Source organism: Chiroxiphia lanceolata, chromosome 5 (assembly GCF_009829145.1).
Source record: "Chiroxiphia lanceolata isolate bChiLan1 chromosome 5, bChiLan1.pri, whole genome shotgun sequence".
Taxonomy (NCBI): Eukaryota; Metazoa; Chordata; class Aves; order Passeriformes; family Pipridae; genus Chiroxiphia; species Chiroxiphia lanceolata.
Genome location: NC_045641.1, coordinates 74,329,191 through 74,343,171, shown reverse-complemented (window position 1 = coordinate 74,343,171; position 13,981 = coordinate 74,329,191). Strand labels below are relative to the sequence as shown.

Sequence of the window (13,981 nt, the reverse complement as noted above, 5' to 3'; positions counted from 1 at the left end):
GAGGGGGAATCCCAGAGCTGGGAGTGCTCAGGAGGAGAGGGGCTGCAAGGTTCACACTCCCCAACTATCTACACATAACTGACAGCATGTGCATTATGGCATGTCTTTAAGAATACAGATATATAATTAGGATTTCCCCCGAGAGGCCCTAATAAATTGTCATTTATTAAGGAAACAAGTACGTTGAATTGTCCTGGAATCTCTCTGCACAGGAGCTGACAGCGCAGATTTCTCGGAAGTGTCACATTCAGAGTAAATTAACACACAATTAAAAGCCAGTTTCGAGACAACTCTCTCACAGACACCAAGCACTGGCTGTGACACAGGACATGAGACACGAGGCATCGCGTGACATCAGGAAGCACATTTCTGTTTATTTGCCTTTCTTCAAGAACTCTCACTCACCATCAGGCCAAGGAGTGCATACAAGATGTACAAGAGAAAGATTAAAAGAGACTTCTTTATCACTGTATTCTGTGGTATAAAGGCCCACAGCCTCTGGGGTTTGGTTGGTTGGTTTTCTTTTTTTTTTTAAAGGATACGTTTTTACCTTGGCTGAGGTGTTACAGTTCAGAGAACAACCCCGTTGTCTGCAGGAAATCTCTTTAGAAAATTAGAAGTGAGCACAGCTATTTGCTGGGCTGTTTTACTGAACAAACACTGCCAGCTGCACTGAGAGCATTTTACCAGACACTTGTCAGCTCCTGAACGCCCCAAGTTCATAAAAACAATAGGAAATCCGACTGCAGAGTGACAGGGAGAAGTGGTCGGAGTTTCTCCCCCCTCACAGCAGATTCCCGCCTGCTGCAAACTTGGGTTTCATTAATTCAGCAGAGCTCTGGTGACCCACAGCAGAGGGTCTGCCCTGGAATAAACAGCTGGCCCACAGTCTGACTCCTCGTGTTAGTAACTTCCATATATAATACTAAAACCCAAGGTTTGTCTCCCAGTCTCCTTCACATGATGCTCTGCCTGTTCACGTCCACGTTGTACGCCGAGGAACTGGCGCAGCCCCGGCCGAAATCGATAAAAATGCCTTCGGAATCCGAGTCGATCGACTCCAAAATCTGATCCACTATGTTCTCGGGGCTGGAAGAGGGAACTGGAATCAAGGAAGGGTCTCTGTCCAGCTCAAAAGACCTGTGTGGGTCGTCCATGGGGTGGAAGAGTCCTTTCTGCTGCTCGGCCGTGCCGAGCTTGCCGGAGCACTGCCCTGACCCGGCGCTGGGCCGCTCCTGCTCACCGGACAGGGAGCTCTTCGTGGTGGTCACGGAGCTCTTGGAGCCGTTGTCCATGATGGTGGTGAGGTTGGAGTAGCCCTGGAGCTCGAGGCAGGAGGTCATTTCGGACACGGAGTGCCTGCGGATGCCGGTGCCGTTGGAGGCCATGCCCTCCGTCTCGTACTCGGCCACGGGCGTCAGCAGCGGGTTGTTGTAGCTCTTGGACCTCACCACGGGGTTCTTGGCCAGGACGTCGCCCGACTTGGAGCGCCTGAAGAACCTCTTCTCTGTGAACACAGGAACAGCCAGAGTCACACCCACAAACTCCGTTTGTATGGCTCTAATAACCACGAGTGTTCAAAATTCACGAGCCTTTTCCTGAATGACAGAAACTTTTATACAAGAACATGTTTCACTGGTTCTCTAGCCCCACAGGTTTCCTGCTTTTCTTCAGCACACTGAAGCCCCCAAACCTACCTTTACAAATAACAGCTGAAATTCGCTTATATTTACACAACTTCAGCAGCTGGAGCAGAACAGTAAATATTGTGGGAGAGGTGACATAAAGTTGTAAATATTTTCTTTATTCAAGAGCAGAAAGTGCAGTTCTGCTCTTGTTCAGGCTACAGTCACTCTTTTCTAGCAGTTGAACTTTAAGTTTTCCACCTACCCTGGGAAAATCAAGTCTCTTTAAATTTGGGGTAATGAGGATTAAGACAGGCAGTCTTTCTTTGGCTCTGGAAAAATTAGATTCAAAGCATCATTCAGAGATCACACATGAGAACATCAGGAGTGTTTGGAAATGTTAACTGGAGGGCAGTGCCCACAGGAACCTATTTTTGGGGAACAAACCTGCAGTCAAAGCCAGTGATTGCCCGAAAGCTGCTGTTAAGTAAGTGGGATTTTTCCAAAAAACAGGCAGCAGGTGGCAGCACGGGAGCACAGAGCTCCTTCTCCAGTGGTGGTTTAGGGCTGGAGTGCTCTAAAAATCACCACCAAGCAAACTTTGTGCTCAGACTCACTCGTGCTAACAAAAGAGAAAGTGGTGTGAAGAATAGGTCTCACTTTGGAAGCTTTCTTCCTGCTCCTCTCATTTTGCCATCCATGGCTGGAGCAAGGCATCAAAATACTCTCTGGAAGTCAACCACAGGCACTGCAAATACACTGTCTGCTTTAAATCAGGATGCTGGTACATGTTCCCTGCAAACCACGCAACTTCCTTTACAAATGCCAGTCTTGTAAAATTATATGTAATTATGTGCTTACCTGGACACAAATTCCAATCACATGCTGTACTACTAAAAAAGCCAGTTTCTGTACTTAAAACTGTATTTTGCAGTTATACCTGTGACAGCAGCGAAACATCTGAACCAAGTTCACTTTTGGACTTTTTCTTTGTTAGGAGTCTGACCTGGCAAACAGAAAAGGTTTCCTGGGGCTGCCCTGCCACAGGACCTCTGGCTTTGGTCACAACATGTCACGTGTTGCCAAAGCAGTTGGACAAAGGTGGATGCATCAATTTAAAAGCAGCAGAGACTCCAGCACTCAGCTTCCTTGGATCCAGGCTCAGTGATTACAGTCAGACCTATTCAGGGGTTCTGCTACAGCTCCACACCCCAGACCACAGCAAGAGGCCCACCAGAACCTTCCTATCTTCTGCAGTCATGTAATGCAACATTTACTAACAGTTCATTTCACTGGTGTTTTATTCTCTTTGGGTGAGTTTTTTTCTGTCCTGACATACAAAAGCTTGTATTGAGAAAACTGTCAATTTGGGGCTCCATTAAATGCTGTGGCATTTTAGTGGCAAGCAATGAATACAAGTAGTAATTCTGAACCATTTTCCATAAATAACTGGCCTCTATTTATTCACCTAAAACTGATTTGTTTCTTAAACTGCAACACAACCACTTTTCCATTCAGCTTCAAGGGAAAATCAACTTCCTTACTGACCGTTTCTGACAAGCAAACAGATTAAATTGACTGCACAGAAAACACACAATTGAACTTATTTTCCCCTCTGTTTGCTCTATTCAAGCAGCCCATCACAGCATTTACATTAAAATACTCAGGTGCTACCACATTTCCTATTTCATTACACTGGCTGTATCCCCCTTGCATTTTCAAGAGACTGAATTGCTATGGGGGATATTCAAAAGGCCTTCCTTCATCTTGGCCAAATCTTGCTTCACAGAAGTCACAGGATGCTTCAGAGCTCAAAGAATCACACAAAATAAGCTGGAGGGGACTCTAGAAGGTTCTGCCTCAGCCTCTGGCACCAGGCTGGCCCACGTTTACCCCCCCTGCTCCTTATGGATGTTGATGTAGGTGACATGTATAAAGTGCCTCACAGCGAAGATTTAACAGCCTCAGAGGGAGTTCATGTGACATTAGAGATTTCTCCTTCCCTGGAACCTGAATTTCCCCTGCTACGTGTGACTCACTCTATTTTCTTACCTCCACTGAGATGGAGAACACCTATTACCTTCTACTCTGCAGAAAGCTTTACCTGTTTGAAGGCTTATGCATTAGTCTGCTCTAAGATAAATTCCTGCTCTCTTCCCTAATTTTAACAGCCTTGCAGGATCTTTGTGTACTAATGAACACTAAAGAACCACCAGCACTTTAGAGGTGCTTCTTGCTTCTTCCTCTCCCTGTCCATAAAATACCCTGTGTTAAATCTGTCTTGTTAAAGGCAGAATGGAAATGCTAAACACACTCTAGATTCACTTTTACTGATTTTTATTACTGAGCACTGTCATGATGATCTGTTTTCATCTTCTGCCACTGGCAAGTTTCACTGTGACTCTGCACATTGCAAAGAGCAGGGGCGTAGAAAAAGAGCCTGACTGCCTCCTGTGAGTACTGCAAGTTGTCTCTTGTGAGGATCCTGGCCCTGGACAGAGCAAGGTTTTGGGGAAGCCTCTGTGCTGTGCCAGACAGAGCCCAAATTCTTACCCAGGATGCAGGAAGAGTGCGTGAAGGGTCCGTCGCTGGAGTACAGACCGTACGTGCCCAGGTAAGGAGACACGACCTTCTGGATCAGGGATTCCAGCTTCAAGTAATCTTCAGTCACACCTTTTGACTCGTGAACCCCCTGAAAAAGAGAAAATACCCAGGATGAGCCCCCTCCAGCCATGAGCTTCCTGGCTCACCAGGACAAGCCTTTTCACTGAGGCCATGGCAAAGGTGCACTGTGATCCGGTTTGTTCCCACAGCTGATTCCTCTCCCTGTAAAGCCAAGAGATGTGAGTCAGGCCAGAGCTACTTCCAGGGCATTTAAATCCAGGAAGGTGCATCCTCCTTAGTGCAAAGGCACTCAGGGATGATGGAGGGTCTGGTCCAGTGAAGAGGACTTAGAAACATCCCTGGACTATTTGCTCATTTACCTGGTTGTATCCTTCTTGCATTTTCAACAGACTGAATCACTATGGGGGATATTCAAAGGCCTTCCTTCATCTTGGCCAAATCTTGCCTTCACAGAAGTCACAGGATGCTTCAGAGCTCAAAAAATCATAGAAAATAAGCTGGAGGGGACTCAACTCCTGAACAACAGTGTCTGGTACCACAGGGTGTCACTGCCACCTCAGCCATACCAGCAGCATTGGGGGAAAAGTTGAAACTGAGACTCTCAGAAGTATTTCTTCCAGGGTATTTTCAACAATAAATATTTACAGTAAAGAAGCTTGTTCTCCTCCTCATCCCTTCCCTGGCACTTGCCATTATTATCCAGGCAAAAGTCACATAATTAGCACGGTAAGGAGTCACCCACAGGGAAAATCTTTGGCCTTTGGGTCTTAACTCTGCACTTCCACCCACAAGTGGGCTTGTAAGGCTGCAGAGGTGATGGAAAAGCCCTGCAGAGCTGTTATTCTTGTGTGCTCCTGCACTGTCTGAGCAGAGCCCTGCACACTCACGTGCAGGATTCCTCCTGCAACACGGAGCAAATTCACATTTTAGTGTGTTGCTATGTGGCCATATGCTTGACACATCGCGTTGCAGAATTTAAGATCCTAAATGCCACGCTCAGCAAGAGCTCTGCTTGAATTTTGCAGAATCCCAGATTTCATAACATGTTCCTGGAATTACTGTAAGAAGAAATACACTGGGATGAAAGCCTCCAGAGAGCAATATGCAGATCAAGTGAGTAAAACTGCAACACTTCCTTCAGCATGTGAAAGGATCCTGACGTTCAGGATGTATTCACAGCCCAGTCTGACTCATTAACCAGAGTCTGGGTGACTATCAGAGGTGTTTGTGAATGGCTGACTTCACCCCTCGGCTGCTCCTCGCTTCAGAAAAGTTTATGAATGGAAAATGAATAATGGCCAGCAGAGAATCTGAATTTGGACAGAACTGGAATTTGGGCAGAATTTGAATTCCGTGTGGGTCACAGATTCCCTCATGCCCACCACTGCTGCCCTGCAGCTGCTGTGCCTGAGAGCCCATCGGCTCCTTGCTCATGAGAAACCACCTCTTCTCTCAAAACCCTGACTCCAAAATCAACTCAATCAGCTGCTCTTTAGTCTTGCCCTCAATCTTCACCCTGCTCTCCCCAGAGCAGTGCTAATCCCCACCCCCTTTTCCCTTCACCCTCTTTTAGTTCACACTTCTGCAGTGCAGAGGCCACAAAACACCACCTTTTAACGTGTAAACCCACCCAGCACTGACACAGCCTGCCACAAGACTTTTTCCTCAGCTCTGCATCCACGGGATGCTTTTAAAATGTCCTGAAAAGTTACAAAACAACAGCTGGTGTCTGCTGGAGCCGTGCTGACTTCTCTTCTGCTCTGCACCTTGACACAAATGTGCTGTATCCACCTGCAACATCCTTCCTGCTCTGGCCATTGTTCCAGGCTTTCCTGCAGTTCCCTTAAACCATTTAATTGCTGTGGAGCTTCTGGGAGAGCAGGAGTGTAACAGGCTTCTGAACTTGTAAAACAGTGTTTTCCCTGCATTTCCTTCTGCTGTGCTATTTATTGACAAACACCCCCTGGGCCTCTATTTAACCACACACAAGTACATCCTAAAGTTCAGCAAGGACTATTTCAGCTTTCCCAAACCCAAACTTTCCATGTGATCTGAAGGACACCATCACCTATTTATGAACCAGCCCGGCCCCAAGTAGAAAGTTCAGGTTTGGAAAGTTTGAAACAGTCCTCGCTGGCACCACATGGGGCCAAGGAGCTTCATGGGGAAGGATGGCACCCCCTAAAGCAGATCAGCTTCTGTTTTGCTTTATCTGCCAGCCCTGAGGGTGCATTAAACTCTTATCCCTCCACCAGAGGTTCTACCCCATCCACTGTGCCACAGGCAAAATGACTTGTTTGTGTGACACCAAATTCAGTGGGAAGGCACTTCTGGTGGAAGTTTAGGAGAGAGGAAAGCATGGTTAGAATACTTTATATAGATATAAAAATAAATATTTCATATATCTGTGTGTAAAGACAGATACATCTAGACATTTATACATCTATTTACATCGATATCAATATATACTTAAAGTTATATGAAGTCCTTTTAGACCCTTCACCCAAACTTGCAAGTGATTGTGCTTAGAAAGGCAAATTAGCTTTATAGTTAAGCCAGCTTGGAATAGTTATTCGTGCCAAAATAGTTGTGAAAAACTGATGATAGGACTTAAAACTCACCAATAATAATAATAATAATAATAATAATAACAACAACAACAATAATAATAACTACTATGATAATATAACAAAGTATTTTGCTGTTATTTTGGCAGCTCATGGTTCTTCTTGTATTTGCTTGATGCCTTACTGGTTGGTATGTCACTACAGAGCAACAAAGCAAAAGTCATATCTAGGAGCTGGCTGCTCAGCTGGCAGGAAGCTCTACCACAGTTTGGAGGAAAAAAGAAAACTTGGAGCATATCAGCAAAACAGAGACTCTCCCCTTATCTTTAATGCAGTATTTGCTCTGCAGACATGCAAAAACTTGCTTAAAAGATAACTGTGACCTTTCATGAACCCAATTTCGTTTTAGCAGGAGAGTTTCATGCTTCTCTGTGACTGTGAGATGTATCTATTAAATTCCTTTCAAAGGCCTTGTCTGACCTATTTATTTCTCAATTGAGGGCCAAAATAGCTCAATATCAAATATCTGCAAGTACCTTAGTACTTTTGGAAGAGTGGAACTGCTGGATCGAATCTCATCTCAGTCACAGTGTTTTGAAATGCACAAGAGTCACATCATTATCTTTGGAAGGATGACAATGTTTTATTATGACAAGAGCCTGCCTTGCTCTCAAGGCACGGAAAATGAGGATTTGAGTCCTGAATAAGTGAATACCATTGCAAATGGAGAAGGTCTATCAAGAACAAAGATGTGTATTTCTGCATTTAACACAGTATCCATGTCCCAAACTTCATCAATCTGTAATTAAATCATTTAGGACCAAAAAAATTGTATACAGTAGTTCAAAAGCATTAAAAGGGCCCTATGCATGATTATTTTGCTATGTAAATATATAAGTACTCCCTGAAGGGCCATATACCCTGAAGACTACAGGTTGATGCATCTACTTTATGAAGATGCTGTCTCATCTGCTGAACTGCTGAACAAAACTTTTCTTGTGCTTGGGAACAAAACCAAAGTCAAACCTAAGTCATTCGAGGAGAATGGACCCTCTGAACTGCTCAGGTTTCTGTCCCTGTTAATTCTGTACATTAACCACAAACTCCTACTGTGTTTTTAAAGGGCACAAGGGCTTCTTGCAAAAGCACAGAGGAAAGAATAAACAGATCTGGTCAGAAGAATAGCTGGGATTTTTGCAACCACACATAAGGTCACAGTCTCCTTTTCCATGTGTAGAACCAGAGAATGTTTGGGTTGGAAGGGACCTTAAAGATCATCCAGTTCCCCTCCGCCATGGGCAGGGACACCTTCACTAGCCCAGGCTGCTCCAAGCCCGTCCAGCCTGGCCTTGGACACTCCCAGGGATGGGGCAGCCACAGCTTCTCTGGGCAACCTGTGCCAGGGCCTCCCACCCTCATAGGGGAGAATTTCTTCCTAAAATAGGACTTCTCAACAGAATGTCTCATATATGGCAAGAGACAGGAACCCAACCTCTGCTGGCTGTTCTCTTTGCTCGCTGGCTGCTTTCCTTGCTGCCTGGCCCATATAAACTACTCCAGTTCAGTGTCTGAGCCGGATCTCCCCCTGGCCATCACTCCCTCATGCCTGATTCCTTTTGTTTTAACCCTCAGCTTTGTCCCCTTCACATCTGCTGTTCCAAACACCCCACATCCATCCTCAGCTCCTCTTCAGGCCCTGGGCAAATCCCTGTCATCTGCTGATCTCCTCTGCCACATGAGCCTCTCTGCATTCATCTTTACTGTAGCTGCTTCAGCTCTGGCTGGACAACTGCCATTGTCCCCAGGTAACCCTTCACTCATCTGTGTCTGAAAACAATCATAAAGAACTCTTAAACACCAAACTGCTTTTAACTGACCAGCAGTAACTCTGTGTTTTGCTGAGTGTTCAAAAAAAACCACAGGCCCTCTGTGGTTTCCAGTTCTGACTAAAAGCACCCACCACCAGTACATCTAGAAAGGGTGGTACTGCTCAGTTGCTTTTCACTTCCCTCTTTAGCACAGAATACTGTAAGATCATTAACCTAATAAATCATACATTATAAAGTATCACCAGTCTCTAAAGGGTGCCTAAAAAACTGGATGCAGTGGAGGAACCACTTCACACCCTCCTGCAGCTCGTGGATGTGCTGAAGTGTGCACTGGCCATGGATTAAAAGGATGTAGCACTCAGACGAGCTTAACCCTTCAGCTGAGCAGCACCCTCTACATAGTAAGTCTCAGTGCAGAAGGCTGTCTTCTGTTTCAACTGCAAACTGCTGCACAGCTTTTAAATTAAGGAAAAAAAAAAAAGAATAGAATAAAACATAAACAAAATCTGTCTTTCTCCAGCCAGGGTGGGCAAAGCAGGGCTTCTGGACCAGTCCCACCCTCTGCCAGGAGCAGACATGGCACTGAGGGAGGTATAGCATGTCTAGGTCCTTGACACAGGGGCAGCTTTACCACAGGGACACCAAGCAGGAACAGCTGGGAGCCAATCCCTGGGTCACCAACTTGTGGACTCAGGAGAGAAAGGAGTAAAAGACAGACTTCTGGATTATTTAATGATCATTTCAGCAATGATCACTTCTGGTAACCTGATGGACCAGAAGGGCAAAGCCCTCTGCCCATGGACAAGAAGTGACTGGGTACAGCTCAGCTCATGGCCAAACAACACCCCCTGACCCTCAGTCTGTGGGGCACCTCAGTGTGGGTGCACAGGGGCACCCTTGGTGGCTGGACTCACCCTGCTCGGCCACAAGGAGCTGGAGCAGTCCTGACCTGGTGCTGTGTGACAGGAAACACACTGCCAGAAGCATTTACAGGGTCAGGCCCCAGAGCAAGTGAGGTCCTGGCCTCATGTCTTAACCACACAGGAAAACGGCTCAGAAATGTAACTGCTTTGTGCTCAAAAGCAGCAGATTCCTCTGAGGAAAGACAAACACATCCAGAATCCCATTTCTTTCTGTAAGTGACGAGTCAGATCAATATGACTGCAAGAAACACTCATGCAGTGGTGATAATCTGACACATACTGGATAATAATAGTTGCCCAGCCACTCCCAGGGAAAACTGAAATTAGAAGTCACAAGACACACCGCAAGGCAGACACAGAATAATATCTGGAGTGAAAACACACATTATCCAGCCAACACTGCTGGAGAACTGATAAGGGTGTGCAGGCTGCAGTGCACACCCTGCTCACCACAGGAACAGTGAGAGCTGCTGCTTGGTTGTGTCAAAGAGACAAGCCTTGCTCGTAAGAGATTTGGAAAGCAGTGCCCTTAAAGGCTGTGACTGCTCCTTATCCCACTCTGGTGCAAGTAAACAACTTTCACTGCATCACATCTGGAACCTGAGCAACACAGACCAGCCCCACCTCAGGGCAGGTATGGGTATAAATTGGGCCCCAGCCCTTGCCACTTGCACCACTGGTGGCACAGCACAAGCCCCCAGTTATGCTTTGGGTCACATCCTGGACAGAGATCTGCAGCCCTCCTCTGCCTTGAAACAGATGCATGCACACACTTAAAGGCTAATAATCCAATTTTTACTGATCTTGCAATGCTCTCAGGCAAACCTACGGCAGCAAAAGTTATGTTTTGGTTTACCCTGGTTGAGAGAGGTCTCAGGAGTTGACCCCATGTGTGGTACAGTTGTTGCTTTTTCTACAGCACTGTGGCCCTTCCATTGACTAAGCCCACCCAGCCCCATTTTCAGTGGACATGCACAGCACTCTACTGAAAAACAGAGACCTTGCTCTTATACCCCTGGCTTCCACACAAATCAGAAAGCCCAAGCAGAAGGAGGTGCCCGGCTCCTTCACCTCCAACTGCCCACCATGTTCCCTGGAAGTTCAGCCCTGCAGAGCAAATCTCCCAGTATTAAACACATAGAATTACTTCTGTGGAGCAGCATCTCCATTACACATGGAGCAAAGCAAACTCATGGAGGTATCAGATGTGATAATGGATTCTTCTCAGCCTTTGCAATCCTGGCACCGAGGGTAACACAGGGCACAGAATAAGCCATGTGGTGTCAGACTAAAGTTAACTAAATTCAACGCTTTCTTGTTAACAGTGGTAGCAGGACAAAATGCACAAGCAAAGAAAGGAAATAAGTCGTGCTCAGTGCAGGCTTCTTGCAGAATCTGTTGGTGCTTCTGGTAAACAGGGATGTAAAAACCTGCTGCAAGGGACTTTGTGGTAGCCCTTAAAGCATAAACAATCTGTGTTAGAAATTATTTAACCATCAAGATGAAGATGGTCAATAATTGGTAGAGCAACTAGTTCCAGAAATAAAGAACCAGCTTAACTATTGAGTCCTCTGAACATAGGAGAGGATGGACTGTTTTGGTATTCTGCAAAGTGCTTTTCTTGACCCCTTCTGCTCAGCCACCTTCACAGTCACACAGTGTCTCCTGTATGCTCAGAGGGACCCTCCCCTGTTTCAGTTTGTGCCCATTGGCCTCTGGTCCTGTCACTGAGCATCACAAAAAGAGCTTTGCTTCATTTTCTGTACATTCTCCCTCAGGTATTTGTAACAATTGATAAGATGCCCCTGAGCCATCTCTGCTCCAGGCTGAGCAGTCCCTGCTCTCTCACTCTTTCCTCACACGAGAGATGCTCCTGTCCCTGTATCACCCTCATGGTCCTTTGCTGGATTGTCTCCATTGTGTCCATGTCTCTGTTGTGCTGAGGAGCCCAGAACTGGACACAGCAGATTGCAGAGAAGAGGGGAAGGATCCCTCCTTCAACCTCCTTCTATCCCACTTGCCTGTGTTTGCCAGGCTAGAAAATGTCAGGTACTTCCTCCTGGGTTTCCCTGATGACTCAGGCCACTTTCATCCCAAGCAGACAACTCTGACATTTTCTAGCCCTTAGGAAACAGTTTTTAGAACAGGAGCAAAACTGCTTCGAGCGAGGACTAATTTTGCTTTGTCAAAGCCTGTGTTGACTAAGCTGAACCTGATCTGCTTGAACTGTGTGTGCCCTCCTCCCTGTGGGGGTTTCTCTGCTGCAGTCCAAAAGCAGAACAGGAAAATGTGCCTGTGCTGGGAGGAAACAGAGGTCACACCTTTGCAGACTGGAACAAGCTGGAAGAAAGCAGTTTGCTCTCTGAGAGGGGCTCTCTGAGCCCAGTGCAGGGGGCTGAGAATTCACAATGAACCCATTTTCAGTAAACCTCTGTTTGTGTTCACAAACAGGTATTACCTCACGGTAAAGAACAAAGTGGGAAAGATAAGACTTACACATCAATTCTCAAATGCTCTTAAATCAGAATAACCCTGTTGGGTGAATATTTAATACCAGTTTACTGCCCTGGGCATTACATCCCCATTCCTGGGCACTGGTGTCCTTTCTGCACACGCTGGACAGATGCAGCTGCACAGTTCATGGCTGAGTCATTATGAACCCATGAGAATGTCGCCTCACAATATTTTTTCCTCTCTCCATTTTATCCTAAGTCACTGTCAGAATGGTCCTCTTGCCTTTCTCATAGCAACAGCAGTCAGGGCAGGGAGAGAAGACTTGCCACTGCCACATTGACAGGAGTCAGCACTTTCAGGCCCTGTGGCTGCCTCAGAAATAAGATCTTGTCATATTCCCTCGACTCTCCAACACGTGCCAAGTTGTGTCACTGTCAGGGGGAGAAGCTCCTCTGTCTCTCCCTGCCTTTCACTGGTGGCACTGAGACACAAACAAAAGATAAGGATCACTAAACACCCAGACAGGGTTTGTGTGCAGCTGGTGAGAGGTTTTCAAATGTCTTGGCTGCAGAGAGAGAGCCAGCAACAGGATTCTGCTTTCCAGAAAGCATCAAACACTAATATGACAGGCCAGTCTTCCCCTGACTCCCCAAATCCTATTTGTTAATTTTCTTAACCTGGTCACTAAACATTTCATATGAGGACTGCAAAAGACAAAGGCAGAGGATGAAGATTAACAAAAGATATGAAATGACTGGAAGCAAGGAGTTACTTTTGAGGCTTTAAATACGGTGCTTAGAGTCCTGAAGCAGAAGCTGAACAGCCAGTTGCTAATAAAGTTCCAACAGAAATAATGGTATGAATTTCTGCCTTTTACAGGTTTAGGGTTAGAGGTTTCTGATTCCCAGCTGAGTGACTCCCCTGAGCACAGACCAGAGCACTCAAATACCTTATGTGACTTTGGAACAACCCACCAAAGGAATCTTACGAAGGTGAGTGTCTCTGAAGGCTCTTTATGGAATAAAGTCGAGCTGGAGTCAGTTTATGTGCATTTACAAGTGCTTCAGGACTGTCACATTACTCTCCCAGGCAAGTGGCACATGTGCACAGAAGTGCACGTGCAGCCCTGCAGAACCAGCCTGTGAGTACCAATTAGATGTTATGTTCATGTCCAAGAGAATAAATCTCCTTCTTTTTTTAGGCTCCCTCCTGAAGTTCTTGCTGATCTATACATGTTAAGCTCATCTAACCTTGCTGGGGGATTGCTGACTTGAGCATTCAAGGCCTTTACCTACTCTTGGCTCCGAGTGTTTTCCTCATTTATTACAAGAAAATCCATCTCACATTTATTTTCAGGTGGATACTCAAAGACAAAAAGGATGGCAGAGCCCTCCTTCATTGCATCCAGGCTGTTTTGAAGGATCCACAAAACGCTTTTGAGGAGCCACAAACATTAACTTGGCTGCTTTGACCTGCTTGTGAGGATTTCTGACACCTCCTTTCAGTCACACTTCCCTTTTAAACCATTCATGAGCATTCTCCCTCAGCATCCTCAAAGCTGCTTCACCCTTCACAGGTACTGAGTCTACTCCAGGAATCATCTTCTTTCTGAAACACACTGGAATAGACTGAGCAGATGAGCTCTGCCTTCTGGATTTTTAAAATTTTGCTATTTCTGGTGGCAACACTGCTTCACCACCAACACTCATCCCTGTGAGCCAGGAAGCAGCAGATCACCTGTTTATCCTGGCACTTTGTGGTTATTCTGCCCCCCAAGGAGGCTGAGCTTCCATCAATCCAGAAGGCAATAATTTAGGAGCCCAGGTGCCCAGGCCTGAAGGAGCCCTCCTGGCTTGTAGCTAAAGCGACCTTTCTACATAACATTTTAATTTCAATAAAAATGTCTTGACAAATTCAAAACACTTGGAAAGCAACTGATGGGCTCTAGAATGGATACC

The 13,981-nt window shown here is 46.0% G+C and overlaps 1 protein-coding gene across 3 annotated transcripts in view; it reads right to left on the bottom strand.

Moving 5' to 3' along the window:
• Positions 1-351: 351 nt before the first annotated feature.
• Positions 352-13,981, bottom strand: part of PRR5 (proline rich 5) — a 74,773-nt gene continuing 61,143 nt past the window's right edge. For all 3 annotated transcript variants that reach the window (XM_032688199.1, XM_032688200.1, XM_032688198.1), the window contains 2 exons: positions 4,179-4,317; positions 352-1,507 (listed from right to left, as the gene is read on the bottom strand). In XM_032688199.1, coding sequence (XP_032544090.1) covers positions 957-1,507; positions 4,179-4,317 — 690 coding nt within the window. In that variant the 3' untranslated portion in view covers positions 352-956. The remainder of the gene's footprint in view (positions 1,508-4,178; positions 4,318-13,981) is intronic.